This window comes from Tympanuchus pallidicinctus, unplaced genomic scaffold, assembly GCF_026119805.1.
Source record: "Tympanuchus pallidicinctus isolate F22 unplaced genomic scaffold, pur_lepc_1.0 scaffold19, whole genome shotgun sequence".
NCBI lineage: Eukaryota > Metazoa > Chordata > Aves > Galliformes > Phasianidae > Tympanuchus > Tympanuchus pallidicinctus.
Window position 1 is genome coordinate 11,454,820 of NW_026294710.1, and position 27,486 is coordinate 11,482,305.

Below are 27,486 nucleotides of genomic sequence, written 5' to 3' on the forward strand. Positions count from 1 at the left end.
TGTTCTTTGATGTGCACCTGTATGAAAGGAATATGTTGTGTGTAGGATCAAGGGGAAACAACTTTTTCTTCTGGAAGCCAGTAATGATTGACAACTTTGCAGTGTTATCCCTAAAGTTTTTGGATTAATAAATTCTCTAAATTGTTAAGGCTGGAGTTTGGGTACCTTAATCCCTAATCCCACTCCTGTGTCCAACTCTACATCACTGCAAACTTAAGAGAGGTGGTGGATGCCCCATCCTTGAAGACATTCAAGGTCAGGCTGGATGGGGCTCTGGGCACCTGATCTAACTGTAGGTGGCCCTGTGCACTGCAGGGGAGGGGGACCAGAGGGCCTTTAAAGGTCTCTTCCAATCTGGGGCTCCAGTGATGACTGTGTGATGACGACTCCCAGTGGATCCTTTTCTAACTGGAGCTATCCTGCGATGCTCAATCCCATGCCCAAACACTCTGTGGGTTTACTGCTACCTGCGAGGCTCATCCCAAATCACAGCCAATTGCCTTTTGGCTCCAGGCACCCCACGGCTGCTGCGTGCAGGGTGTTGCCATGAGCGATTCGTGGGGCAGAGCCCAAGCACTTGGGATGGGATGCTTGGGAAAGGCTGCACTGGGCAGACAGTGCCCATTTCCTGGGCTCGGACGCATTACAAAACTCATGTTGTAAAGAAAAATTAAACCTAATCAGGCAAACGAAATCCAGTTAGGAAGACAGGAAATGTTCCAAGGTAATGAAGTTTGTCTGTGTCGTGGAGCTTTACGACTGCCCTGGCGCTGGCTTCTATGTTGGAAATAGAAATGTGCTGACAACTGTTTCCTAATAGAAGTTTAAATATGAAGAAGTGATCTCCTTCTTTCTGCTGTACCTTGTTCAGCCGGGAGAGGAGGAGGCTCTGAGGAGCCTTCCTGTATTTAAAGAAAGGTTATAAGCAGGAGAGAGAGGGACTTTTTACATGAGTGGATACTGATGGGACAAGGGGGAATGGCTTTACACTATAAGAAGGGAGATTTAGGTTTGAGGTAGGAGGAAATTCTTTACTCAGAGGGTGGTGAGGCACTGGCACTGCTGCCCACAGAAGCTGTGGGTGCCCCATCCCTGCAGGTGCTCCAGGCCAGGTTGAATGGGCTCCTGGGCAGCCTGAGCTGGTGGTGGAACCAACTCGTGGCAGGGGCTGGAAATGAGTGGGCTTTGAGGTCCCTTCCAACACAGGCTGTTCTATATTCTGTGTGTGCTGTTTTCCCTCTGCTGGGTGAGCAGGCAGAGAGGAGGGGATGACAGTCACACAGCTCCATGACACGTGCAGTAACAGAAGCCCAACAGGTAGAGAGCATTACAGGAAAACATGGGGGATGTTTGTTGGAAGTTTGGTGAAAGTGACCTCCTAGGACCAATAAGGAAGTGAGCGATCGCACTGTAATGGAGCGAACTGAGGCTGAATCACAGGGAAGTAACTTACACAGGCTGGAGTTCAGAGCAGAGCCCAGGCTGTTGTTCAGCTGCTGGGTGACTGCAGGCTTGTGGGTGCACAGCTGGGATCCTGGATCCACGAGGGCACAGCCACTGTGAGGGGAGGGACCAAAGCAGCAGCCGGACCGCTTTTGTCAATGGAGATGTGCATCCTGTGGGCTTTGGAAACTGCAACTGTGCCCAGCTCTGGGGCTGAAGAGGGTTTTCTTTTATTTTCCTTTAATTTCAAACCTTCAGCAAATGCCTTAGCTGCTTCTTTTTTTTTCTTTCTTTTTTTTTTTTTTCATCCCTCCTCCAGTGCAGCCTCTCAGATTGATGCTCTTGGTCACTGGAAGGGCCACGTGCAGATGCTCCATGTCCTGGGTCACAGTGTGATGCCACCTCCCTTTCGAGCTGCTTGGAGCTGCCACTCCTGTAACTCCAGTGGGTGCCGGGAGCTCGGGGTGCCTCTGAATGCTCAAGGCTCTTCAAAACATTAATTACAGCTCACAGAAAGTACGAAGACTCACAAATGAAAGAGGAACTTAAGCTGAGCAGCCCTGCACGCCTGCCAGCTGGGTGCTCTCCTGTTCCTCACACCTGTTCAGTTTAATCCTGAAGTTACCCAAGCCTCTTCTGCTTTTATTTCGCTGGCTGCAAACAGCAGGAGGTTATTAGGGCCCAGTGGAAAACCTGCAGGCTGAGAAGCAGTGGCTGCCACCACCCATCTTCTCTTCCAAATCCCTTGAGCTGAGAACACTGCTGACCCTTCAGCTGTTTGAAGTGCGGCGTTTCCTCCTCTGGGAGAGGTCACTTTGCTCGGGAGCCCACATGAAAAACGTGAAAGCGAAGGGTGTGTCCTCATGGAAAGGGTTTGGCTCCATGCAGTCTGAGGACCCTCCTTACCTCAGTGGGAAAGTTATTTATAAGCTGAGAGTCAGCCCTGCAGGAAAGAAATGCTGTGCATCCTGCATGCAAGCAAGGCAGGGGTTGTTACCAGAAGGAACTGTGCAGGTGAGGGGAGCAGGGAGAAGTACTGCACTAAAGGCCTGATTCCCAGTCAGCTGTGAGAGCTTATAGCAGCTGCATTAAGCTTGGTGTATCTGCACCCAGGGGCAGTGCACAAGAAGAGGGCTCAGCCCCTGCTGGGGCTTCAGCACTTGGGTTCCTGCCCAGTCCTGCTCGCAGGACAGAGCTGTGGGTCACACATCCATAGCTGCATGAAGGTAACAGTCATTAGTGTTATTAGCCATTGAACAGTGGCTTTCTTCCTTGAAGGAAGAGGCAAGCTACCACGATAATGAATGAAATTCATTGGTTTTATCTCAATTTAATAGAGGATTTATTGGATTTGTGCAAGACAGTTGCTTCTAACATAAGAAAAAATACCACAGCAACATATACACACAAAACAAGGTACACAAAACAGAAATAAGGTTATATACAGATTATTAGCAGCTAGACTCATAGCTTCATATAGCACATGGCTTTACTCACTACAGTTTTAGGCACAGTGAAGAGTTTACCAACTGGATATTTGCTATGGTGAAAGGCTACAACAAATGCCTCATCCATGGGGACAGAATGAAAAGCTGAGTCCCACTTGCCAGCAGCTGAGAACATGGCCCTGCACAAGGCTGAAAGAACACAGTCCAGCTAATTCAGCACACTGCAGCTTTAGGTATTAAACATTAAAATTTACAGAGATACATTTTTGAGCAGAGTTCCATTAGAGAGTCAGTGAACGGCTGAATTTCAGTGGGACATTGAGTGTCACCTCCCCCAGCTCTCGCTTAGCCTGGATTCTCAGCTGTAAACAACCCAAAGTAGAGCTGGCAGGGAACGATTAGATGTGAAGATTGCTCAGTACATCCCTCACATGTATAATGTAAAGTTGTCTTTAACAGCATTCACGAGCACAGGGGCCATGAAACATTCAGGTTGACTTAGCAGGTTACATTAATAAATTATGATGCATCAGCCCCATGCTGTCCACATGTGAGACTCCAGCCCAGGCAGCACTGAAGCAGGTGCTGCGATGCTTTTCTGTGCTTCCTTTTCTTCCAAATTGAGGACTGCAGACTGAAATCCCAGCAAAATAAGAATGTGATTTCCTTCCAGCATACAAGACGCCTTCTTTGTTCCAGCAGGACTTCTCACGTTTGATTATGCATGCTTACTGTTCTGCCAGCCTGAGGAATGGCTGCATTTCTTAATCACTGGGTGCTTATGTACAGTATGGCTGTCACAGGGAGGAATGTGATCACAGCAAAAAGGCTGCAAAGAATTACTGAGCAACAGAACCGTCCGGATACCGTAACAACACAATTAAACATTTAAAGCAGCAAGCAGATAAATTAAAAACAACAACCAAAATCTTTAACTTATGAGGCAGGTTAACAGCGACGAGAAGATTCTTCCTTCACAACAGCTTCATTTGCAAATACAGCTCAGCAGGTTTGAAATACTTTATCACAAGAAATACAAACTTGTTTATCACAGTTATGTCAGAGCTCCTCTGAAGGGTGCGGCAGTTTCTATCCTTGCCACTCCCCTCCTCCCCTCCAAGGGTTAGGAATCAGCTTCTCAGGGAAGAGAGGGGGCTGCTGGGGGCTTCAGAAAGTGCAGAGAATAAAGGAGTTTTCTCCTTTAGAGAGAGAGCCTGAGAACTCCTGCTTGTGTGGGAGGCTGGGGTTTGGCATTGGGGTTTTTAATGGCTGGTTTTGATAGTTTCAGGTATGAAAAGGAAAGGGAGTTTTACTACAGAAGAGCAGCTTTGCCATCTATGCTAAAAAAAATAATAATCCCAAAACATACCAGCACACATTTTGGGACCATCATGAAAAGCATGTCTGTTGAACAAAGGCAAAATACGCTAACGTGGACCCTCCAGGAGCAATGTGCTTTTACATCCCACTCTCTCCTGTGACTCCATTTAGCCTGCAGGAATTTTGGCTGTAATTTGTTATGTATTGGCAGGGCAGAATCAAATAAGGCTCTGAGCAGAGGGTTATTAGGTCTGTCAGACTAGAGGAAAATCAAATGAGGTTTTTTTTTCTTTTTAGAAGTATCAGAATTTACACCTTTGCAGTGTAGTACAGCTGGTGTTGAAAAGCAACAGCTTCTTCATGGGAACGCCAAGATGAAAGGTGAGACTTCTGACAGAACCCTCTCACATTTGGTACGGACTTGACTCGTTCCTATGGCTTCTCCTACAGAACAGCTGGGATTGCAGATTGTCAGGAGGCTCTTTGGCTGGCAGTGCAGAAAGCAGCACAGGGCCCGTATCCTTGAGGCCTGTCTGGTGCCTTGCACTGGACACAGGTTATGAGGGCAGGGCCAGGAAGCAGCAGCAGCTGGGAAGAAAGGAAGGCAGCTTTGAGCAAAGCAGCAGAATAATGCAGTCACCCACTCCAAAGCCTGCGCTGCTCCAGTGAGAAGGTCAGAACTGGAGCTGCCCTCTGCACAGTCTTCGGTTGAGCGGGCACAGAGCAGAAGAGTCCACCACCAGAAGGGAATGAAAGCAAAGCCTGATAATACAGACAGCGTCACTGAAGTGTCACACTGGTCACAAGTTCCAGTTTTGACTTATCTTGAGCTCCCGTAACACAGACGTGTGTGCGAGACAGAGCTCTCGTGGGATTTTTGGCTTTAAAAAGAGCAAAAGGAAGATTGTCCATTCAGTTTGCTATGTACAACAATACTGCACTGTACACTTCATTAACTAGCTGTCCTCTGCTACAGTCCAGCATTACTTAAATAAAATTCTTAACCACAAAGAACAACAGATGAGTCTCTCTACAAGAAGCAGGGCAGAAACCCACCAATGTATATGGCCTTACACAGTGCCAGTCTGTAACTAACAGCCATGCTGCAGTACCAGCATCTCCTTAGCTTGCTTGAGGCAGAGATCTTCCCATATCTCCTTCCAATCTGATCCCAATCCCATCAGGATTGTTCCAGCCCAAAGTCAAGCTGTGACTTCCCCTCCACTGTCACATTCCCATCCAAACTATGCAGTCTCTTTCAGCAGTCCCAGCTTACGCAGTGCCTCTCTCCTCGCTTCTTCTGTTGAGCCACGGCCAGAAAACTTCACTGTTACCCCCTGGGATCGAAATCCTGAAGGTCTGGGTAGTGAACCTGACCTCCTCCGCATATCCAGGGTTAGGTTAGGTTGCTTGTAATCATTAAAACCTTTTGCTGTGTTCTGCTGAGTGACCTTGCTAGCATTAAGAGCCACCTCTGGTTTGATTGTTACAGTTTTGCCCGTAGGAAGGAAAGGGCTGGGCTCACTTTTTAAAGCCTCGTGGATGTTTTGGTATCCATTGGGAACAGCGTCTGCCTGCTTGGGCTGCACATCGAGCTGCTGAGTACCTGGGCCACGATGCACTGGGTCCTGAGCTGACTTTCCCTTCACAAGGCCAAGTTTTGTCAGGGCCTCATAGCGCGTTTGCTCAGAGGAGAGATCCCTTAAGGAAGAACTTCTGTTGCGCGACAAGAAATCATTTTTTTGCTGCCTCTCCTCCAATTCAGTTGCCAGAAATCCCCCATTGATGTTGGCCAGCACCTGAGCTCTCCGCTCCTGTACGTTCACTGCTGCTTTTGAGATAGTCTCGTTGAATTCTTTGCCACTGACATTTGTTATATTGATATTGCTTGGAAACCGGTGCAGTTTGGGTGCGGGCGCAGGAGGGTGCTTTGGAGCTGCAAAATAATCACCATTGGCTACCACAGTTTTCTTCCTGTCAGAATTCCCCTCCTTCAGGGCGCTGGGGAAACGCACCCTGCTCTCCATTTGCTGCTCAGACATCTTCTGGGCCACGATGAGTGGAGTGGGGACAGAGCGAAGCAATTTTGGATGCTGCACTGCAGGAGGAGGTGGAGGAGGCAGAGTCTCACACATCTGTGGTGCTGCTACAGAGGGATGTGGGGGAAGGTCAGCAGGTACAGCCGGCTTGGGGCTCTCAGCTCTCCGGGTAGCATCCAACACTTAAAAGAAAAAGCAACAACAACCTCATTAAGTCGCAGAGTCACAGAATGGCCTGGGTTGAAAAGGACCACGATGATCATCTAGTTCAACCAGCAGACCAGGCTGCCCAGAGCCATATCCAGCCTGGCCCTGAATGCCTCCAGGGATGGGGCATCCACAGCCTCCTTGGGCAACCAGTGCGTTACCACCCACCCAAGTCCTCACACAGAGCAGAACACAAGGGTTTCCTTTTGCTGAGAGTCAGCACACATCAGTACCACCTCCCCCAAACTTTCTAACAACTCAACCCATCTCGCCTATAACTGAACCACAAGCAGTGACATCTCATAGAGGATCCCAGAGTTCAAATCACTGTGCTGCCCTCCTCCCACCATTCACTCTGCATGCTGGCTTTACTGTGTGTCAAAAGGCTTCGTAATTTTTGCACATTCTGATTTTTGATCAAAACTGGATTAGGTCACAGCTGGGTCAAAAGGAACAAACATTTTCAGGAAATACTGCTACCTGGTTCTGCATCTTTGCTGGGAGGGCCTTCATGGTCACTGCTCTCAGGTGTTGACTGCACCAAGTCAATGATATCTTCAGTCTCTGAATGACTGGACACGTTTTCTTCTGTTGACCTTGGAGACTGACAGTGGATGCCACTGTCACGTAGGACTGGTTCCTCCAAGTCATCTTCTAAGGCATCTATGGTTTCCTCAAAGAATGTGAGAACATCCTGCTCTTCATGAGTTAAGTACTTCATACTCTCATCATCCTACGTGGGGAAAAAAAAAGAATAAACATTAATCTTAAAGCCCTGCAGATAAGCACACAGAAGTACACCAATAATAAGTACAGAACCCTGGTTTGAAAGAGGGAAAGCAGCAGAACGCAACAGGCAGTGTTCTCATGAGAAGGATCTCCTGCTTGCTGTGCCACACCTTCCCAAAGAGGCATCCCAATCACACAGCCAGGAGCTGCATTCATGTTGGCAGAAGAGCAGCATTTGATTTTTCATCCTTTCTGAAGTGCCTAACTTCAACTCAGCAGACTGGTGTCTGTTTGAGCTGGACTAAGAAAACTGCTAACAAGATCACAACAGCTGATGACAAACTAAAACAAACCACACAGCACTACGCCTTTACACGTGCTGAGAACATCTGCTAAGCCCAGAGTGCAGCTGCCATTTCAGTCGCTGTGACAGGTTCAGGGATGAGGGCTGGGAGCTGCAGAGAGACGGGGCAGATTCAGGACAGCTCAACAGATGGGTTTGTTCCCTTTTTGCTTGAGAGCAAATTAGGGGGACTCGGCTGTTAGGAAGGCAGAGCTGGAGCTGAAATATGGCTCCACCACTGCAAACTGAGTTACCCTGAATTCAATCATAGATTACAGAGGAGCAGTAAGAAGAAGGGAAAAGGTTTCTGGAAATCTCTCGAGTTATGGAAAGAAAGAAATTAGACTACTGGGAGGATGTGTTCCCTAGCAGTAAAACGCCTTGGGCTATTTCGTCCAGCAGGAAACAATCCTGTAGAGCACAAAAGTGATAAATAATCACTTCAATCATCTAATCCTTATTTTCCATGAGTCAGTGCTCCTGATTAACTCAACATCACCATGAGAAGCGAGGCAGCAACGTGCAAACTCTTACCTCCACCCTGGGAAACACTTTTCCAGAAGCTCGGAGATGACCAAGAATGATTAAGAAAGGCAACATATGAAGACAATAGATACAGGAAGGACATTTCCCAAGAGAGCTAAGTAAGTTCTGGAATGTAATTAAGCATTGTTGGGAAGTGAGGTTTTCCCTTTCTGGATTGAACTTCTCTCTCACTATGCATATATTGCAAATTTTGCCACCAGTAACTTAGGAAAAAAAACACCAATAAAGCAATTAAAGATGGATTCCATTCTCTTCTCTGCTTTTGACTTCTCCAAGGACGTATGGCTGTTCATGCCCCTAACAAGGCGACCTCAGTTCAGGGCAATTCAGGCACATAGCTGAAGGCAGGCATTACAAACACTGAAGACTCTTCTTGCTGGAGCAGCAGAAAAGTGCTTCAAACTCACTGTGACATTCAGGCCTTATATTAGAACAGGGAAAAAGAAAAAACAACTGTTTAGTTCAACCTGTTAACTCCTACTGCAAACAAAGCTTTTACCCTCATCTCTGGCATTAAAAACAGGAACAATGCACCTCTGTAGAAGAAGAAGAATGCCCACAGATTAAGAACTATGAAACACTGCATTGTATCGAGGAGCAATTAGTTTCCAAGCACTTCAAACAGTACAGGATGAGAAAAATAAGTGCTTCAGGGCTCTTCACTGCACTGCCCTGTAAATAAAGGCACGAAACACAGAAGACTCCAGCAGAACTGCTACAACAGCTTGAAGTTGGATGCCATTTGCAGCTGCCTATTTAAAGCACTAACTTCAAAGGCTGACATATTCCACAGCCTGAACTCACTGCACAGCAAAGCTCAGTTTTCAAAGTCCAAGGAAAGTTTTACAGCTGAACTTGAAAAGTGAGACAGACAAGCCTTCCTTTTTTTTTTTTTTTCTTTCCCCTTTATGGATGTTGCAATCTCCTTCCTTCCCCACCCAAATACTCATAGGGCTGCTATGTCTAGAAGTGAGAGAATGACAGGAAAGGAGCTGTTGTTTGGTAGGTGGTAGCTCCAGCCCGACAGGACTCCCAGAAGCTTTTGTTGTGGGTGAGCTCATCGCAAGAGCCAGACATCCGCAGGCAAAGCAAAAAAAGGGCTTTTGGCTTAAGAGGTTCACGGTGGCAGCAGATCCAGTGTGTGGCACTACATGAAACAAGTACCCATCCCTTTACAAATACATCTGCAGTACATGGCATACCTAGATCTGTTGAATGGGTCCCGAGGAGAGCTGTGATGATGATGATGAGAGGGCTGGAGCACCTCTCCTACGAAGTCCGGTTGAGAGAGCTGGCGCTCTTCAGCCTGGAGAAGAGAAGGCTGCAGAAAGACCTTATAGCAGCCTTCCTGCTGCTGACTGAAGGAAAGCTGGGGAGGGACTTTATAGAGGGCATGTAGTGACATTACAAGGGGAAATGGCTTTAAAGTGGAAGAGGGTAGATTTAGACTAGATGTTAGGAAGAAATTTTTTACGGTGATGGTGGTGAGACACTGGAACTCAATGCCCACAGAGGCTGTGGATGCCCCCTCCCTGGAAGCGTTCAAGGCCAGGGTGGATGGGGCTTTGAGCAACCTGGTCTAGAGCAAGGCGTCCCTGCCTGTAGCAGGGGGTTGGAACTGGATGGTCTTAAAGGTCCCTTCCAACCCAACCCATTCAATGAGTCTATTATTGGAAAGGCCAACCTCATCTCAGTTAGCACTTTCATTTCTTTCTTTATACAGCTTCCTTTCCAGATGACCAATGTCATTTCAGACAGCAGAAATAAAAATACAGCAGCTCTAGAGGATGAGCAATATTATTTCTAAAGGCAAAGCAAGTTTCAGTTCTAAGATGGCAATAATTCCATTCTAGACATGCCACCATAGCAAAGATAATTAAGATAAACCTACCAGTGACTCAGGTTGGTCAAAGCAAAGGAGCTCAGAGGTGCAATTTCAGCCCCTGGTCTGAGAACAGCAGCATGTTGTAGGTAATACAAGTGGGTACCTTATACTGCAATAGAGCTTTCAGAAAGATGGGAAGAATTTTGTTGTTGCTAAGCAGTGCCAGCTATGATTAAGGCTACCAGGTCTATTTCTAATTAGTTCATTTTCCACATATTTCAAATAATGGAACAGTTCATATTCTTTCTGGGCTGGTTTTCCAGGCCTCATTTCTCCTTGAATAATCTGTGTTAGTAACAGTCCAAGAAGAATCTCCCCAGTTACCATCATTCTTTCCAGTAACTCACAACTCAATACATAAACACACCTCCCCAAACCAAGTCACACACACACACACACACACACAATACCTGCTTTAGCAGCTACTGCCTACAGAGAGCCTACATTTAAAAGTTGTGCCTTAGCTGAGGATTAAAAGGACTCTCAGACAGAAGAAATTCCAGATGCTGAAATGGCCAAGTATGCTCAGCTGGCATTAATATTTTAGAGCCTTGTGCTGCCTAACATTTCCTGCTTATGCCAAACAGGAAGTGCCTAAAGAAAAATGGCTCTTTCTTTCTTCCCTCCCTTCAATCATAGAATGGCCTGGGTTGAAAAGGACCACAAATATCATCTGGTTTCAACTCCCTGCTGTGTGCAGGGTCCCCAACCATCAGACCAGGCTGCCCAGACCCACATCCAGCCTGGCCTTGAATGCCTCCAGGGATGGGGCATCCACAGCCTCCTTGGGCAACCTGTTCCAGTCCTGTTCAACTCCCCCAGCTTTTCATTTCATAGAAATGATCCCTTTCCTACCTGTCCAAGAGAGTCCGCTAGTACTAAAAAGCCACAAAAAGCTCTCAAACACTGACTGCTGCTCACGCCAAGGCACGTGGCACAACTTGGTATCTCTGATGCTAACTTTTGTTTAGTAAGAGGCAGCTCAGCCCCAGCGCCCCTTTGGAAGATGAAGCTGCTTGATGGTCACAGGCAATTCATCTGAAGTTTATGCACAACTGCACTGCCTTTTAACGAAGCTGAGCTGGTTATACTTACTGGCCCCTGAAGGAGAGAGATAGAGAAGAACAAAGATCCATGTTGGAGTCCAGAAGAAATTCAGAAGATCATACCCTGACCTGGGATCCTTTGACTAAAAGCAAGCTGCCAAGACATCCACAACAGTTGAACATATTTACATGTTAATGGTCTTCTAGCAATCTTCAGAATCAATTACCCACATCTAACAGCTTCGTTTTGTCCAGCCGAGTACCACAACACTGGATTCAACTGACTTAGTCACTTCACAAAGGATTAACGTGCTGAAGAGTTAAGAGTTATGGTTTCCTGGGAGAGAAATAACTGAATGCCTCTCAGAAAACACAAAGGGAACAAGCTATTGTATTAGGTAGGAAGAGATCAGTGGAGCACCACTTACACCTGAGCCTGCTAATAACATGAGACAGTCCTTCTTGTAAAATAAGTGGGGAAAAACAAAAGCTCTGAGTATAAGGACAGCATCAGGATGGATACAAACCCGTCAGTGATTAAAACAAAAAGCACTTCTGGTTCCATCCATAAAAAAGTGAAACAGGAGGGGCTGCACAGCTCCACTGCTTCAGCTAGAATCAAGTGAGTTACAGACAAGAGCAAGAACTCCCAAACCAGTCCAAATCGAGCCAAAGCAGCCCACTTTCTCAGCAGGCTGCCCCCAGCCAGCACCTGCTGGTGCTCAGGGCAGAACGGAGTCAGGAGAACAACATTGCTACACGCTGCATTTGTGTTTTTCTTCCCTACATCCTGCCCATTTCCAACAATACACTGCTGAAGGACTTCCCAGTTGTATCCACACCTATGTGCTTAATAGCCCATAATAAGCCTCTGTAGCATGAATTCGTGGTATTGTTTAAGCTCATTTACAGGGCTGGCATTCACAGCATTCCACGGCAGCGAGTTCCATAGCCGGCGTGCTGTGTCCAAAAGCACTTCCTTTACAACCCACTATCTGATGATTTTGATAACACCACTTCATTTGTGGAAGAAGACTATAATAGTGAATATTGTTATGTTCAGTCTGTTAGCATAATTGTGCCTGTGTGCCTTGTAATAATTAGCAGAGCATATAGTCAATTGATTGTAGATGAGGAAACGAAAGACCTAGAAGCATTAAAGAAATAAACAGGATGAACTAAAACAATGGACTCAACAAGACCCACCTGCCTTTAAGAAAAACGCAAGCTCAAGCAATACTGAATCTACTTAAGCTCTGAAGACATCTCTCTGGGTATCAGAGTTCAGCTTATTTCAGCTCATCCCCTTAATTTCTATTTTAGAATGACCTGAGAAAATGCAAAAGAACTTTCAGGCTGTAGTCACTAATGCTTTTCACAAAAAAACAAAAACAAACAAACAAAAAAACCCAAATCATTTCACATCCATCTAGTTTCTCCTGAGAGGTTCACTGATTTAGGCAACAGGTGTAAGCACAAGATGTGATGCATGTTGATTGGAAGGCTTTATGGCATAGAATATACTAATGGAAATATACTAATGGATGAATAAGGAATAATAGAATGGCTTGGGTTGGGAGGAACCTCAAGGATCACGAAGCTCCAAACCCCCCTGCAAATAGGGCCATCGCTCTCCATATCTAACAATAGAGCAGGCTGCCCAGGACCCCATTCAACCTGGCCTTGAATACCCCCAGGATTGGGGCATCCACAACCTTATACTTAGGAACTCATACTTAGATGAGATCACTGGAAGGTGTCAATATAACTGAAAGGCATGGGAAAGAAGTTCATAAGAAGCAGCATGATGCACCCCAAATCAAATAATGAAGTAAGACAAGCCCTGAATAGATTTAGCCCAAACCTCTGTTATCTGGTACTTTCCTAAGAGTAAACAATTAACTTGGTATCTGCTGGCAGCCTCATGCTAAAACATGCAGCTTTGAGAACAGAGTGGGACAGAGTAACACCTTCATGATCATACGGCGTGCTGGTAGACCACACGTTATTTCAGCTGGAAAGAAGATGCTGCACAAACAGAGTGATGATCAACAAGCAATAGAAGACAGAAGTAGCTGCAGGTCAGTTTGAACGCTGTAAAGAGGGGTGGAGGGGAGAAAAGCACCACTGAGGTATGCAAACATCATCCTGGGATATATTAACCAGGGTGATGAAATCACAGCACATCCTCACACAGAACACAGAGTTCTGATCCAGCCACTGAACTTCCAGAAGGATGCAGCCAAGCTGGACTGGGCCCTCAGCAAAGCCACGAGTGCTGCCAGTAGGTTTGGCTGTGCAGGAAGGTTGGAAGAATGCAGTGCGTATTTTTAAAACAGCAAAGAATGGGTGGCAGGCAGACACAGCCCTGTATGTATTACAGGCCACAAAAGGCTGACCACCAGGCTCATTGCAACAAAGCTTCTCTATGCTGTCTAAAGCAAAGACAAAGGGAAATTGGTTTACATATTACAGCAATTTGAATCCAAGTATTTGCTTAATGAGAAAGTAAAAGGGCAGAAGACAGACTGCTCTGGAGGTTCAGGAATGCCTATCAGCAAGGTTAAGAGAGCAGAGCTACCCACCTGCTGGAATAATCATCACCCACTTGATTCTGCTTTGAAGCAGAATGATGCAGTTTATGGATCCTGAAAGCAATTTATGCACTACAGCAACAACATTCTCACCAGCACATTTTACAGCAAGGTCATTCCTGGCTAGGAGACAGGCACCTTACCCCTAGTCCTGTACTCCCAGACTGAAGGAAGCAATCCCCAAACTCCTCTTCCTCCTCACTGTTTGCCTTGCTGGTGGTAAGTATGACTTCTCTTCCTTAAGTCATGACACCATCAACCTGAAGTGGATGAAGCACAGCATAACTCTCTCTCTGTGCCCTGCAAACAACAGCTGCCACCCAACCAAATGCAGCTGTGTGGGATAGGGTCACGCAGAGACACAATCCATGTGTTTTCTTGAATTCCTAAAGCCACACTGGAATCCCAGGACCTCTTCAGAGGGGCTGGGGTAGAGACAGCAGCAAGATGCACTTCTAAAACCAAGTCTGCTGCATTTGCATCATCTGTACTGATCAATAAAGGATAAAGATAACAGCAACTAGTTTTTAGGCTGTAAGAGATAACTGTGAAATGCCTAGGTGAGCCCCAAGTTAAATGTGGGGAACAAGATACTAAAGCTCAGACCACTCACACGATGCCTACTTGCCTTGTCTGCATACTCAGTGTTGGAGGTGTCATCAGAACTACACAAGGCATCCGTGATAATGAATCATTTTCAACGACTGGGTATCAGATCTTGTGAGAGCCACAGAAGAGCCTTGTTCCACAAAATAACAGAATAAGACACCTCTTAAATTGTTACACGGTTGTGACTCTTAAGTTACTTGATTAGTGACCAAAAGAAATGGCCACTTGACTGACTTCACCACTATCCCCAAAGAGCAGTGATAACTGGGACATTAACCAAGGACTGGTCTGATGTGAAGGTGAAAAATGAAAAAGCACAGCACAGCCTATTGAGATCAACAAGCAACCCACTAACCCTCAAGCCTAGCCCTCAATAAGACATTTGGATAAGGATACAAAAGGTACTGAAGTCATCAACACCCAAGACACTCATACAGCTTATTACAGTGCAGTTCCAAATCAGCACTTCAGCAACTCATCATCCCCTGGTATGACCTTAGCAGGTGATACTGCCCTAGCATGTCATTCACACCCAGAAACTGAAGTAGTTACTTGTGGCTGAGAATGGGTACGTGGTACAATTGCAGGAGTGAAGAGGTGAGGTTTGTCTTTAAGAAGCTAGCCTGCACACACCTCCTCTAAGGGACGGGACAAATGAACTGAGGAAAGTGAAGAGCTAGCTTAGTCTCCAGAGTATGTGTCCTTAAATTGCTGCAGATGTATTTCACTGAGAGTTAATCCTCACAGCACCTATCAGAGAACATCATTCACGAACAGCTTTTGGAAGTTGGAATTGCCAAGCAGAGCAGAACATCTTTGTTTACCCTCCCTCTCGCATAGCGCAGCAGAGCCCATGCATGGAGGAGTGCACTTGTCTCGTGCCTTTGTGGAGGATCTGTTCTAACACCACCCTCATTACAGAGAAGCCAGAATGGACATGAAAATTCACATCCTCCTGGAAGAGCATTTATGGCCACAAGATCCGGAGAAAGGAAACAGGTCTAGGTGGTGATGAGAGATGAGAATATCAAAGCAAACACTCTGCCCATCTAAGCACAGGTTCTGGTGCTTGTCTTCAGCTGCTGTGATAAATTTGATGGTGTAAAAATCAGGTCCACATACCTATGATTTACAGAGAAAAGTTTACTGCAAATCGTGACAGAACAAACATCCATGGCTCACTGCCCATTCAGAAAAAAAATACCTGACCACAATTGTCAGAGATTAAATAAAAGCTCCGTTGTGTGTGTAGATAAACTGAGAAGTCTGTCTAAATACATCTCAACTGACAACATCTGACTGCTAAGAGTCACAGTGACTTAGTTCTGTTTTAAGCACATTTTGGCACATGAAAGTTTACATCCATATCCTAACCATCCCTAAACCCACAACCAGCTCCACAAAAAGGGATACCAGCACACACACAATATACAGAACAGCCAGCAGTCAACCGGCTTTAGAGCTGTCAGCACAGGCTTAAGCTGGTCCAAGTGTTTGTCTCCATTACCACATCCTTTGGTTTGTTTGAAAAGCAACACAAAGATTATGTTTAACAACAACTGTAGTTTGACACTGAAAAGCTTAAGAACTTCATTTCTGTGATCAGGCAGGAAGAAAGCTGCAGCAGCACAAGCCTGCAAGAAAACACACTGCTGCGCTTCTTTTTGCTATCCCCTGCTTCCCAATGGGCCATCAGGTGTTTGTCATCTTCTCTGGCTTCCCTTGAAATGTTCAGGACATGAGGAGCCGTATCTCACTGCTTTACGTGAAACATTTGCTGTGAAATGTTTTCCACGTCCAAAGTAACCCAAAAGATAAGGCTATTCCTTAGGACTAGGGAGGGATTCTAATTCCAGCTGATGCATCATCATACGGGTTATCACATGGTAAGATCTAGTTAGATTAAGGTAACCTATGTCATTTCCTGACACAGCAGACTCAGGATGAGACTGCACAAACAGACTCATTTATATATAGCCTCATTATTCAATACTGATTTATTTATTTTCCAAATGACCAGTCTTATGCCTTTTACCACAGCCAAGAATAAAACTCGTGGAAACATGACTGGCTGTGAATTGTGACACCAGAAAACCAGAGTCAAAGTATAAAGCATAAAATGAACTTGTAATTCTTGAATTAGAAGTGCAATTCCCATTCTAATTCTCCAAGATCCATGCAGTTTCCTTGAACATTAAGGGTATATTGCTCATTACATGTCCAAATGGACTTGGCTCTTACTTCAACCTCCATTACCCTCACTCTTCCAACTCTCCTCCAGAGCAGACCAGAAACAATTAAGGGATTAGATGCAGTACTATTTATTTTGTGTTTCAAGTAGCAATACAAGCTGAAGGATGCAGCAGAATGTTAACTAAGTTGTGGTACTCTTACTAGAACCAGCCCTCAGCTGCCAAAAAGCTCACCAAGTAGTGCAAAACAGAGCATTTGAGTTGCATTGAAAAACACAGATATCAGCTTGCCAACTTATTTTCATCACTTCTTTCACAGCAACAAGCTACTTCATTTAAAGGAAACAAGGAGGGCAGAAGGACAGATATGGAAAACTTAACTTCATGTTTAATGCGAGACAGAGATCGATATTCCCATCTAGGGAAAACATTTCTACCAGAGTGCTCGCTCCTCAATCAAAATTGGATGCTTTTCAAATGGTTGTGATAATTGAAAATGCATGAGGATCTGTACCTGCTTTCTAGGCTTAGCATGTCACAGTACAAACTATCCTGCTGAGTTCATTGCCTGAATCATCCTGCTAATTAGAAAAATGCAGAAGTGCATCCTACTCCCTCAATTACTCACATACTATTTAAATGGCCACACACTCATATTCGCTAATCCAAAGACAGCTTTGTTTATGGTGACGTATTTGTTACTCACCTAATTGCATGAAGGTGGAATAAACTGAGACCTTCCTTCAGTACTGTCAACAAAGAACTTAAGCAAGAAACAATACGTTGAACCAAGCACTACCCTCACCTTCCTTTATGAACTACTTATAAAGAGAGGGCAGAGAGGCAAAGAACTGCGAGCTACGTGCAGGCAACAGAACCAACTTATCTGTGCTCCTTAAACCCATTCCCAGTTCTCTAATAAAATAATAAAGCACTCTTCAGGCTTTCTGAGGCAATCAGACCAGAATAACAAGCTGTTATACCACATCAGAGTACCTACTTCTGGTCTTCCAGCTCATTAACACCCAAGTCCACAGCCCACTGTTTGGTACCAGAACTCACAGAGATCATGGCTTTGAAAAAAAGAGTAACAACCCCATGCTATGAACCAAGCTACTCATGTAACTTGCATCACTAAGCATAAGGCTCATTAAGCACTTACCATGGCAAGGTTTTTGCATCTAGCTTGGTTGCCACAATTCTCCACACCACCGCCCCTCTCCATGCTCCCAAGTGTGCGCTTCAGAGAGATTTCAGGTGTTGCTTCAGGAAAATCTGACAGGAGATTTCTAGGCATCACACCTTCTGGACTTATCGATCCCAGTGCAGCACAGGATGCCATCAGCATGTTACGTAGTGCTTGCCAGTTGTATTCATTTCTGAAAGCAGAAAACACAGGTTCAAATACAAGGAGGGGAAAATAAGCAGTAAAAAGATTCTATGTAAGTTATTATAAAGCATCTCTTTATAGCTCTGGAACATGCCTAACACCTGTGGGCACCTTTAGAAAAAAAATCTTACTCTGTAAGAGTGATTTTAACAACCTGACGTAGCAAGATGCATCCCATCCCATGTGCTTCCAACCAGACGTCTACTCTTACAAGCACAGACTCTACATAAAAATCCATCCTACAGATTCAGCTTTTGTTTTCCATTATGACGCATCATCAAGAGTACTAAAACCCCATAGATTGAGAGACTAACAGACCCAATTTCAAGCGTCTTCAGCTTTTAAAAGCTTATAACAATTTATCAGACAGTATTTATCTATATAAGAGAAACAGAACCCAGTTCATTTTCTAACAACACTGAATTTAACTGTTTTCTCAAGCTGCTTTAAGTTGACTACTTCTGGTTCAAGACCTATGAACAGAGCACAGTTCCATTTTTGCACCATCATATCATACAGTAAGATTGCATTTTAAAGCTTACGAAGCTTTTATTTCACTCAGCCATGAAGAAACAATGCTTGCACATTTGGAAGATGCTTACTGGAACAGACATGCACCAGCACTTACTGGAACAAAGCTCTTGTTCTTTAAGTCATCCTACTGTAATATGTCTCTGAATTATCAGATCACAAAATACAGCAGAATCCTTTCTTCGTTTTCCAAGTATCACACAGACATGCGTCACCCTTCTGCACTAACAGCACAAACAGGGAAGGAAAGAAAGCACAAACCGATTTTAATGTGCTGCAAAGATGTTTCTCTGCAATAAGAAACTGCACTGCACTGAGGAGCAAAACACCTCACTCTTTTAACAGCCCATCTTCTGAGCCATGCTGCTGGTGACTGGGAAATAGCAGTGACACGTTCCTCAAAACAGCTGGCTATGAGGTACCAGTCTCATGGCACCAGCTGGGAATTAGATAACGTGACCCTGACAGCACGCAAATGAAATTAGATGGCCCTGCTTCCCAAGTGCTGCTCCCTTTATCACAGCTCAAGAGGTGACACGAGAAGCAAAGGCAGTCCTGCATCTCCAATTCAATTGGATTGCTTCTCCTTCCTCCCTACCACTGTCAGCTCCGAGATGAGAAACCAGAGCCTCCCTGTGAGCTGATCAGCGTTTCATAGCAGTGAGATAACATCTGCCAGCACCGAGCAACAATTCCATCTCGCCGATCATTTCCTCCCAGGAGAGAGCTATGGCATTACCTGAGCTATGTACCAGTGCTCCCTCCTCTATGCTGCAGCACCAACATCTGTCCTGTGGGAAGACACCCACACAACGTAACCAGGCTGCGGTCCAACGACTCTTGGAAGCACAAACCGAGTAAACAGAGTGCTGGATTTCCACAACACAAGTATCTGAAAATCGCCAGGCCTGATGTTCATAAGATATGATCTAACCTTGATTTTTCCCAGGAAAACATTCTTGCTTTCCTCTATTAATAACATGAGCTGTAGTCACAGTGCATCCCCGAGATAATGGCCCTTCAGTGCTACCACCGAGGCAGAAACGTGCTGCTGGTCATGGCTTTAAGAACCACACAAGACAAGCGTACATCAGAACATCACAGCACCTGCCATGCCTCTGGTTGCCACATACCACAAAGCCATACTGAAAAAGGCTGTCATTTTTAGTGGAGTTTAAGAGCAACACATAAAACATAGATATAACAGTCACAAGGCACTGGACTGCTCCAAAACTCTCAGAAGCCTCCCACTGACTTAATATGTCATCTCCTAACTTTCTGGGTGAAGCGTAGGTGAAAGAGTACTTTTCCAGTGAGGGACCATTAGAGGTGCACACTCCCCTTGACATTCAACAAGAGGTGGGTAGTGATCCCAACCAACATCACTTTTTATTCAGGGATTGGGCATGACACAACTGATCAGCCCCTCACTGACGCATTATAGATTTCTTCAGTTACACTCAGAAGTCGGTGAACTTTTTATGGACTGCACTACAAGGAGAGGTCACAGCTCACTGCTCCAGAACACTGCAGGGACCGTGGCTGAGATCAAAACGTGGAGACTGTCTACTGAGGAATACCCAGATTCAGCACTAACAACCAAAGCCATGAGTTCTAAACGCCAACAAATAATGTCCTGTTATTCATTCTGGAGTTCAGGCTCTGATGTCCCATAAGCTCCTGGACAGTGAATACCTGCAGCTGGTTTGGAGAGCCTCCCACACAAGATCAAGCATTGCTTCTGCCTCTGTGCTGTAAGCCATGCCTTCTTTGGAGGTTCCACTCATATCAGAGAGGCACAGGAGAGGTGCAATAAACTGTCACCCTGCAGGAAGGGGGTGATGAAAAAACAATTCCCTTCTTCTGTCTTCCACACCATCTTTCACACGTTAGAGGTTGTTAAAGTCATAAGCAGCTCCCAAACATTACTTCTCCCCTCTGCTATGTTTTTGTGCATTAAGGATTAGCTGCTCCCACATATTTGTGCAATGCCTAATGCAGCCACAGCTGATGTGCAGTGCTGCAATACACACAGCACGTTTTACAGACAAATTCCCTTCCTTACCATGGCTATCACAGAAGACTTCACCCTTTTTATGTCCCCTCTTCATTTTGTGGATTTGGGACAGAAATAGCCAACGATGCAATGAATTTCAAGGAGACCCCACTGGCTGTGTCAGTAGGATTGCCAAGGTAACCAGTAAGGGTTCAGAAATAAGGGAACCATCATCAGAGGAAGCGAGAACAGCAGGGCGACAGACGGCTGCTCCTCCTGACCTTCAGAGATGCACTGCAAATTAAAACTGCTCACTACAGGATTTGCCTCCTGGTCTGCTCAGCACATTACAGTGTTCTGAGGTTTTTTTGGATGTTTTGTTATTGATACTAGGGTCCAGAAACGTGACAGGATATTATAAACAACCATCACAGGGCAGCTGTGATTCTGTCAGTGAAAATGATTGCTTCTTGGTCACAGTGGAACCAGCTTTCACAAGGTATCGATGAGGACACAATTCACATATGCACGTTGGCAGAGGGTAAGAGGAAGAAATTGAAATATTGAGTTTTACCTCCAAAAGATTTAATTTTGCTTTGGCAGGGGCACGCAGTTCAGAGGCTGTAATAAAGTGCCATCAAAGATAAAGTGCTGTCTGTCCTTTAAGGAAAACAATTTAGTTGTGGGCTTTTTTTTTTTTTTTTAAAATAGGTTTGCTGACTAAGATTACTTCTGACTGAAGCTCAGTTCCAGTGTTTGCAAGGGACTGTTTCTGCAGCAGGAGATGGAAAAATATATTAATAATCCTGTGTGAAAACCAGCTTAATAAACAAGAGATCAATTCCACACAAATGGAAGACCTTGAGAGGCCAGAGACAGGCGCTGTGTCAGCCAGCAGCCAAAAGCCAGCACCCCCATTTACTGCACAACACAATCAAAGCAGGTAGAGTCAACTTTGCTTTTTTGGGAAGTTGTTACACGTTTTTTAAAGGGCGCAATATCGGTCTTTCCTTCTCTTCACCATACACAGAATTTCTAGAGGACGCTTGGTGAGAACAGCTAAATTCCTAAGCTAGATCCCTAGGCTGAGGCTGCTCAGCACAAACACAGTGCCTGGTTTTCAGCAACTATTCTGCAGTGATAAAGTGGGACAGAAGAACTGGCCAGTGAACCTGAACGCTTGTTTCATTCGCTGACTGTACACACCCATACCAACACATGAGCTTAACTCTCTGTGCTCTGTCAGTCATCTTGTATTCAGAGGCTGTGCTCAAGTTGAGAGTTTGCTTTAAACAACAACAAAAAAAAACAAACAGAAAAACACAACTGACAAACCCAAACATCTGAAAGTACTTTGAGGTCATTCAGAGAGTCACTGTATAAAAAATGATGGTACAGGGGCAGGCCAGAGAACCTGCATGGCTATTTGCCTCTGACAACAGCTAGCAGCAGATGCTGAGGGAGGAGTGCATCTAAAACAAAGTAAACAGAGCAGGAATTCCTTCAGCTTCCTGCATGTCGCAGTCAAGGATTTCCAGAAACAGGGCAGGTATGTGTGTCCAACAACACGATGAAAATCTCCTTGCATTAAGAGTTCCTGCAGCATACCTCAGAACCAGCCATACAAAATGACAGCTTACTACAACAGACTGGCCCAGGACACGTCTCTGCTGAGCCACTGTGGCTGCACGTTGCTCCAAGTTGGCTGATCCAGTGGGGTGGACATATTTCCTCCTTACAGATTACTCAGTAGCCACATTCTTCTTCACTGCCTGAAATATAGAGGAAATTCTTGAGCTTTATAGGCGAGCTATTTCCTACTACTGTGATATACAGTAAATTGGAGCTGTGTGGGAGCAGACCAAATGACAGTGCTGCCTACTAAAGCCAAACACCACGGGCAAGTTGGCCAACTAGGAGCATGCAGGACAACCTGAGGTGCTGCTTAGCCCTTTTTGCTAGCAAAGACAAGCCCTGGAATCAAGCAGTAAATTTGTAGGCTGTTCTCACAAAGAGTTAACAAAGCTGGACTAACATCCAACAACATTAGTTTTTAGGAGTGGAGGTCAATCAAAACCAGCCAAGAGTTCAACTCAGTTTTCTTCTCCACATCACTAGCACAGATGCTTGCAATGCAGTCTCACATCACAACAAAATTCTGGCTGTCCAAAACAGAGGTAGCATTACTTAAGTCCAGTAACACTTCTTGCCCTTGTTTAGAGAAGGGCTGTCATCATTGCACATTTGGCCAAACAGAAACACTGACCATTAAAGACAACAAAAAAAGGAAACACAAAAAGAACACCCTGCCCCAACCTATAGGGAGCCTCTAAATAGCAAGAAAAGAACATTTTGATTGAGATTTTCAGAGTTGGTGCCAAACAAGTTGGAACAATGTTTAGCAAAGTGGGAACTCTGGGTGCTCTCATGGCAGCCCAGTGGCCTGGGACAGACACACACCAACCACTTCAGGAATTACAGTGCTAACAGCCACGTGAGACTCCCAGAATGCAATATTTCAATTAAATATTTGGTTTTAAACTTGCTAGTTCCTGCATTTCTATGGTACATTTGTAACAAACTTCCAGACTTTTCTCCACAGACTTGAGAGCTACAAAATCCGTTGGCTTTAGAACTAAAAACAAAGATTCTCTCAGTCCTCTAAATCTGGAAGCTGGAGCTTCTAGAAACACACTGGATGTCATTCATACAGCTTGTGCTTGAATTTGCAAGAGCTGCCAACAACGAAATAATTAACCCTGTGTACACAGGTAGCAGAAGCACACATGGGTAATGCACCAGTTCAGCAGAACTTGAATCCAGCTGCTTTCATTTCATCACACACCTAAATGGTTACAGAATTACAGCCCAAATAAACGTTGCAATCCACTTTTAAATGAAATGACCACCAAGCAATGTTTCCATCAGCTGCTAAACAATAATTCAGTCATTAGACTGAATTCTCTAAATCACGTTTTGCTCAGAAACAACACTTAAAGGTCCCACCTCTGAGCATGTTAATCCAAGCCTCAAATGACAGAAAGAAGGATTCGGTACCATGCTTCATTCTTAACTGGTTTTTCTTGATATTCAAGAACAGCCTTTTTGAGACACTATACCTTTGGAATTTTGTTGCCTGCTGTACACAGCTAAGCCAAAACAAGGCAAGCAGCCTCCTGCAGAACTGTCGGTATCCGTCCCCTCGTTCTCTCTCCACTGCTAAGGAAATGCTGCCTCTTTTAAACAGAGGGTGGGACGCCACTGCAGGCTTTCACAATGTCACATTCATCCAGCCTGAAGACAGAACCTGGCAGGGGAAAACTGTGAAGCAGGTCCTTATGCATCTCTGCCTCATTCCCTGCAACTAATCTGTGTTCCCAGTTCATTACAGCAACTTCAGCTGAATCCCGTTGCCTACAGCTAAGGCACCACTGGGAAAGCTTTGTGCGTAACACTGCAGGTTAAACTACCAGAGAAACATCCCTAATGTACTCCCAATCCTTCCCTATCACAACTAAAAATAAAACTCTGCTCAGTGGCAGGCAGTTAGCTTTCTTTAGCTTAATATCTTACACAAGGACAGGGCTCTCACTGGTAGCCTGTGATTGAGATTTGATGATCAGTATCTGCATAGTGGGAAAACACCTGATAGCCAAGGCTGTCCAGTCCAGTACTACCTGGGCTTCCAACAATTGGAGGAGATGGCTCAGGTCTCCCCTGACTTCAAGCAATGTTGTACAAACTGCAGCAAAGAAAGCATCCAGCTCTCTTAAAGTTACTTCAGTCAACATCAGGGCGGTGCTGTGACAGCCAACATTTTGGAAACATGAAATCTACACCAAGAATTTTAGGCTCAGACTCCACTGTAATTAGTCAACTTCTGTCTCATTACAGGTGTAGCATCACCATGGTCTAAGGCTGCATTACATAATGACTGCTACAGTCATCACAAAGGTGAACCAAATCCTGCTTTAGGAAGTACACACAAGGACAGGACAGCGTTCAGCCACAGCGCTTCTGTGTCACGTCTCACAAGAGGATTTTGTGTTGCTTTCCTGCATTCATCAGTGACTGCTGTGATGATACAAGAGGGCAGAAGACACTGAAAGCACAAAGTAGATGTTTACTTTAAAAAGAAATTAATTTAATGGTCATTTAATTCCTACATAAGCACATTAAGGTCTACCTGCCCAAGGTGAACTGAGCTGAAAACAGCATTGGCAAAACAAAGCAGTAAATGCTTGTCTCGTATACATTAATTGGTAATAGGAATGATCAGTAAATACCTAATTGGGAGGGAGATCTTTAAGCAGTTTGTTACACTGGAAATTAAAATTACTTGCTTCTATTTTCTAATTAAATAAGCGGAAGGATGTGGCAACAGAATTTGCCAGAGCCTGTCTGGCTGGCTTCGAGAGCCACTTTTATTGTCATTTATTTTCACGCTCCAGTATTTTAGAAGGTCGGTCAGTCTGTGACTTGTCAGCTGCCAAGGAGTTACAGCGTTCGTTCCTATATCCAACCAGCCAGTCCCTCTGCCAGCATTCTTGGTTAATATTTCTGTCAGAGGCATGCATATGAAGAAGGAAAAGCAACTACGATCAAGAGGAGAAGAGTTTTACTATACACAAAGCACAGACATTTAACATAGCATTTCCGTTCCTTCCCCATTTCAGACTTCCTTTGTACTTCTAGTCATAAAACTTGATATTACTCATTCACTCTCTGTTGTAAGGACTGAAAGCAAACCCACAATGAGAAAGATAGAATTTTTGCAGGTTTTTGCAGCACTATTTCTTTCAGCTATGAGTAATCAGTGTTTTTCTTTCCTGTTTAAACACCAGCTCTCCCCCCCCCCGACTCACACAGATATTATCACTGCAAAGGAAGGAAGAAATCCACAATCGTTATTCTGTACAGTAGTAGCCATACAATGAAGAATATTTGCAATGCTGCATAGCCAAGGACCTGCAGAAAAGCCTGAAAATAATATCTTTGTATTAGTTTAAGCTAGAAATTGCAAAAGCTTCGAAGACTCAGGCTTCACTTTAGAAGGAAGTTTTTCCTTCTGTTCGCTTCATAAAAGAAAGAGGAGAGAAAGCAATCACTACATTCTGATACTTCATTGTAATAGTTTAAAATCCTTGCTATAATAAAAAGAAGACAGCCACCCTCCAAAATTTTTGCCTGCATCATCTCTTGGGTATTGCTCACACGCAGGATGAAAAGCAACAGATTTCCAGCCGCCTCCTCTGGGTGCCATACCCAACCCAAAGCTTTTTGGGAAACATGCCCTTAAGATCTTCAATTGCTGAAAATCTGTAGCATTTGGAAGGCTGTGGTTTCTCTTACACATACCAAACCTCGCCTCAACTACCCAGGCTGACAACCTTCAGAAGCACCAGCTGCCTCTCACACCTTCTCCAGACAGAACAGGAACCTGACAGAGGGTAGGGAAAATATTTTGAGTTAAAATCTGCTGCTGTTTAAGCCAACAGTTTTTCCAGTGGTAAAACTACATTCTGGAGAGTCAGGAAGCAATGAAGAACATAACAGATCTTTACCATCACCCTTAGTCAGCCCATAACACCAAGTATAGAATCATTAAGGCTGGAAAAGACCACTAGGATCATCTAGTCCATCCATCGACCCACCAACCACATCCCTCAGTGCCACATCGCCATGTTTTGGGACCACCTCCAGGGACAGTGCCTTCACCACCACTCGGGCAGCCTATGCCAATGCCTCATTACTCTTTCTAAGAAGAATTTTTTTCCCAGTACTCAACCTGATCAAACCATAGATGTCAGCACATCTGAAGTTTAACAGTGCACTGGTATGAAACCTCGTATAAACTCTTTCACTTTTTTTTTTTTTTTAATTAAAGTTGCCAGTAACAGTTTGCTGCCACACGTGCATTTTTAAACAGAATATGGGAAGGAAGTAAAATCCAAGGAATTAGAAGAGCTTGTAAGCAGAGCAGGGAATAACTTTTCACGCTGTCTGGCAGGGATAAAGCAAGGGGGAATGCCTTAAGGTAAAAAAAAGGGGGGAGATATTAGTGAGACGTTATGGGGAAATGCTTTACTCAGAGGTGAAGCACAGCTGCCCAGAGAAGCTGCGGGTGCCCCATCCCTGGAGGTGCTCACAGCCAGGCTGGATGGTCCCGGGCAGCCTGAGGTTTCTGCTGGAAGTTCTTCCTCCCATTGCCCGTACTCCGAACCACATCCCGCCCAGCAGCGCCTCTCCCGCGCCGTGCCGGTCTCTCTCCCCTCGCTCATAACATCACACACCACTTCTCCGCTGGAAACCGGAGAGCAGACAGCAGCGCGGTGCGTCACAGCGCACTGCCTGGAGGAAGTTTAAAAACAATGGGGCCAAAAGCCGAGCGGGGCAGCCGCCGTCCTGATCGCTTTTCGAGACAAGAAGTCACCCGTTCGCGAGCAGTAAGACCAATGCCGGATTCCTCCTACCCGGCGCTGAGAAGCGCCTGAGGAAGACTGACCCGGGGCAGGCGGAGCGGCACACGGACACCCGCGGGTCCGCCCGGAGAGCGGTGGGAAAGACCCCAGGGCAGGGCAGGGCTCCTCCCGGCAGCACGGGAGAGGAGCGGGAAGGGAAAGTCCCTCAGAAGGAGCGCCCGCAGAGAGAGTTGAGGAAAACTCACCGGCTGCTGCCAGAAATCCGCGCCTCTCCTAACAGGGACAGCAGAAGGACGAAGGACGGCAAGTTCTCCGAGCGCTCTCAAGCCAAACGCACGCTCCGCCAAGCAGCCGAACTCATGCGCACTGCGCCCGGCCAACACCCACGGCGGGCGGTTAAAGCGGCAGCGCTGCGCGGGGACAGGGCGGAGCGTTCCGTCCCGGTGGGAGCGGCGCTTCGTCACGGCTCCGCCTCGCCCGGGCGGGACGGCAGCCTTTGTCAGTGGTCGGGGATCCACCTCCAGCACCCCTCATGGCCGAGTTGTGCCGGCTGCGGGTGCGTGACAGCAATACAAAGTTGCCAAGTGCCTGCGTGCTTCTTCACGAGCGTCTTGAAGGGGGAAGAGCTCTGCGCGCTGTGTTCAGCAGCGCTGCCCATAGCAGCTCGACAACACGTTCCATCTACTCTTTATTATTAATTTATCATCATACCGCCTGGTATTTATTTATAGAAAGTGTGTGCAAGG

At 45.5% G+C, this 27,486-nt stretch overlaps 1 protein-coding gene across 2 annotated transcripts; it reads right to left on the reverse strand.

The window, feature by feature from the left end:
* Nucleotides 1–2,757: 2,757 nt before the first annotated feature.
* PROSER2 (proline and serine rich 2) lies at nt 2,758–27,108 on the reverse strand. 2 transcript variants are annotated; one of them, XM_052681237.1, is made up of 4 exons: nt 26,986–27,108; nt 17,564–17,780; nt 6,938–7,190; nt 2,758–6,432 (listed from the first exon to the last, which is right to left on the reverse strand). In XM_052681237.1, the coding sequence occupies exons 2-4, from the start codon at nt 17,747–17,749 to the stop codon at nt 5,456–5,458; spliced, it is 1,416 nt and encodes a 471-aa protein (XP_052537197.1). In that variant the 5' UTR covers nt 17,750–17,780; nt 26,986–27,108; the 3' UTR covers nt 2,758–5,455. The 2 variants fall into 2 exon arrangements, with proteins under 2 accessions (XP_052537197.1, XP_052537196.1); XM_052681236.1 differs by having other exon boundaries at nt 6,935–7,190.
* Nucleotides 27,109–27,486: the final 378 nt, after the last annotated feature.

Coding starts and splice junctions, on each gene's coding strand:
- PROSER2 (XM_052681236.1), bottom strand. CDS start 17,749: ATGCTGATGGCATCCTGTGCTGCACTGGGATCGATAAGTCCAGAAGGT. Junction 7,191..17,563: donor GATGCAAAAACCTTGCCATG/GTAAGTGCTTAA, acceptor TTCCCCACGTAG/GATGATGAGAGTATGAAGTA. Junction 6,433..6,934: donor CAAAGATGCAGAACCAGGTA/GCAGTATTTCCT, acceptor TTTTCTTTTAAG/TGTTGGATGCTACCCGGAGA.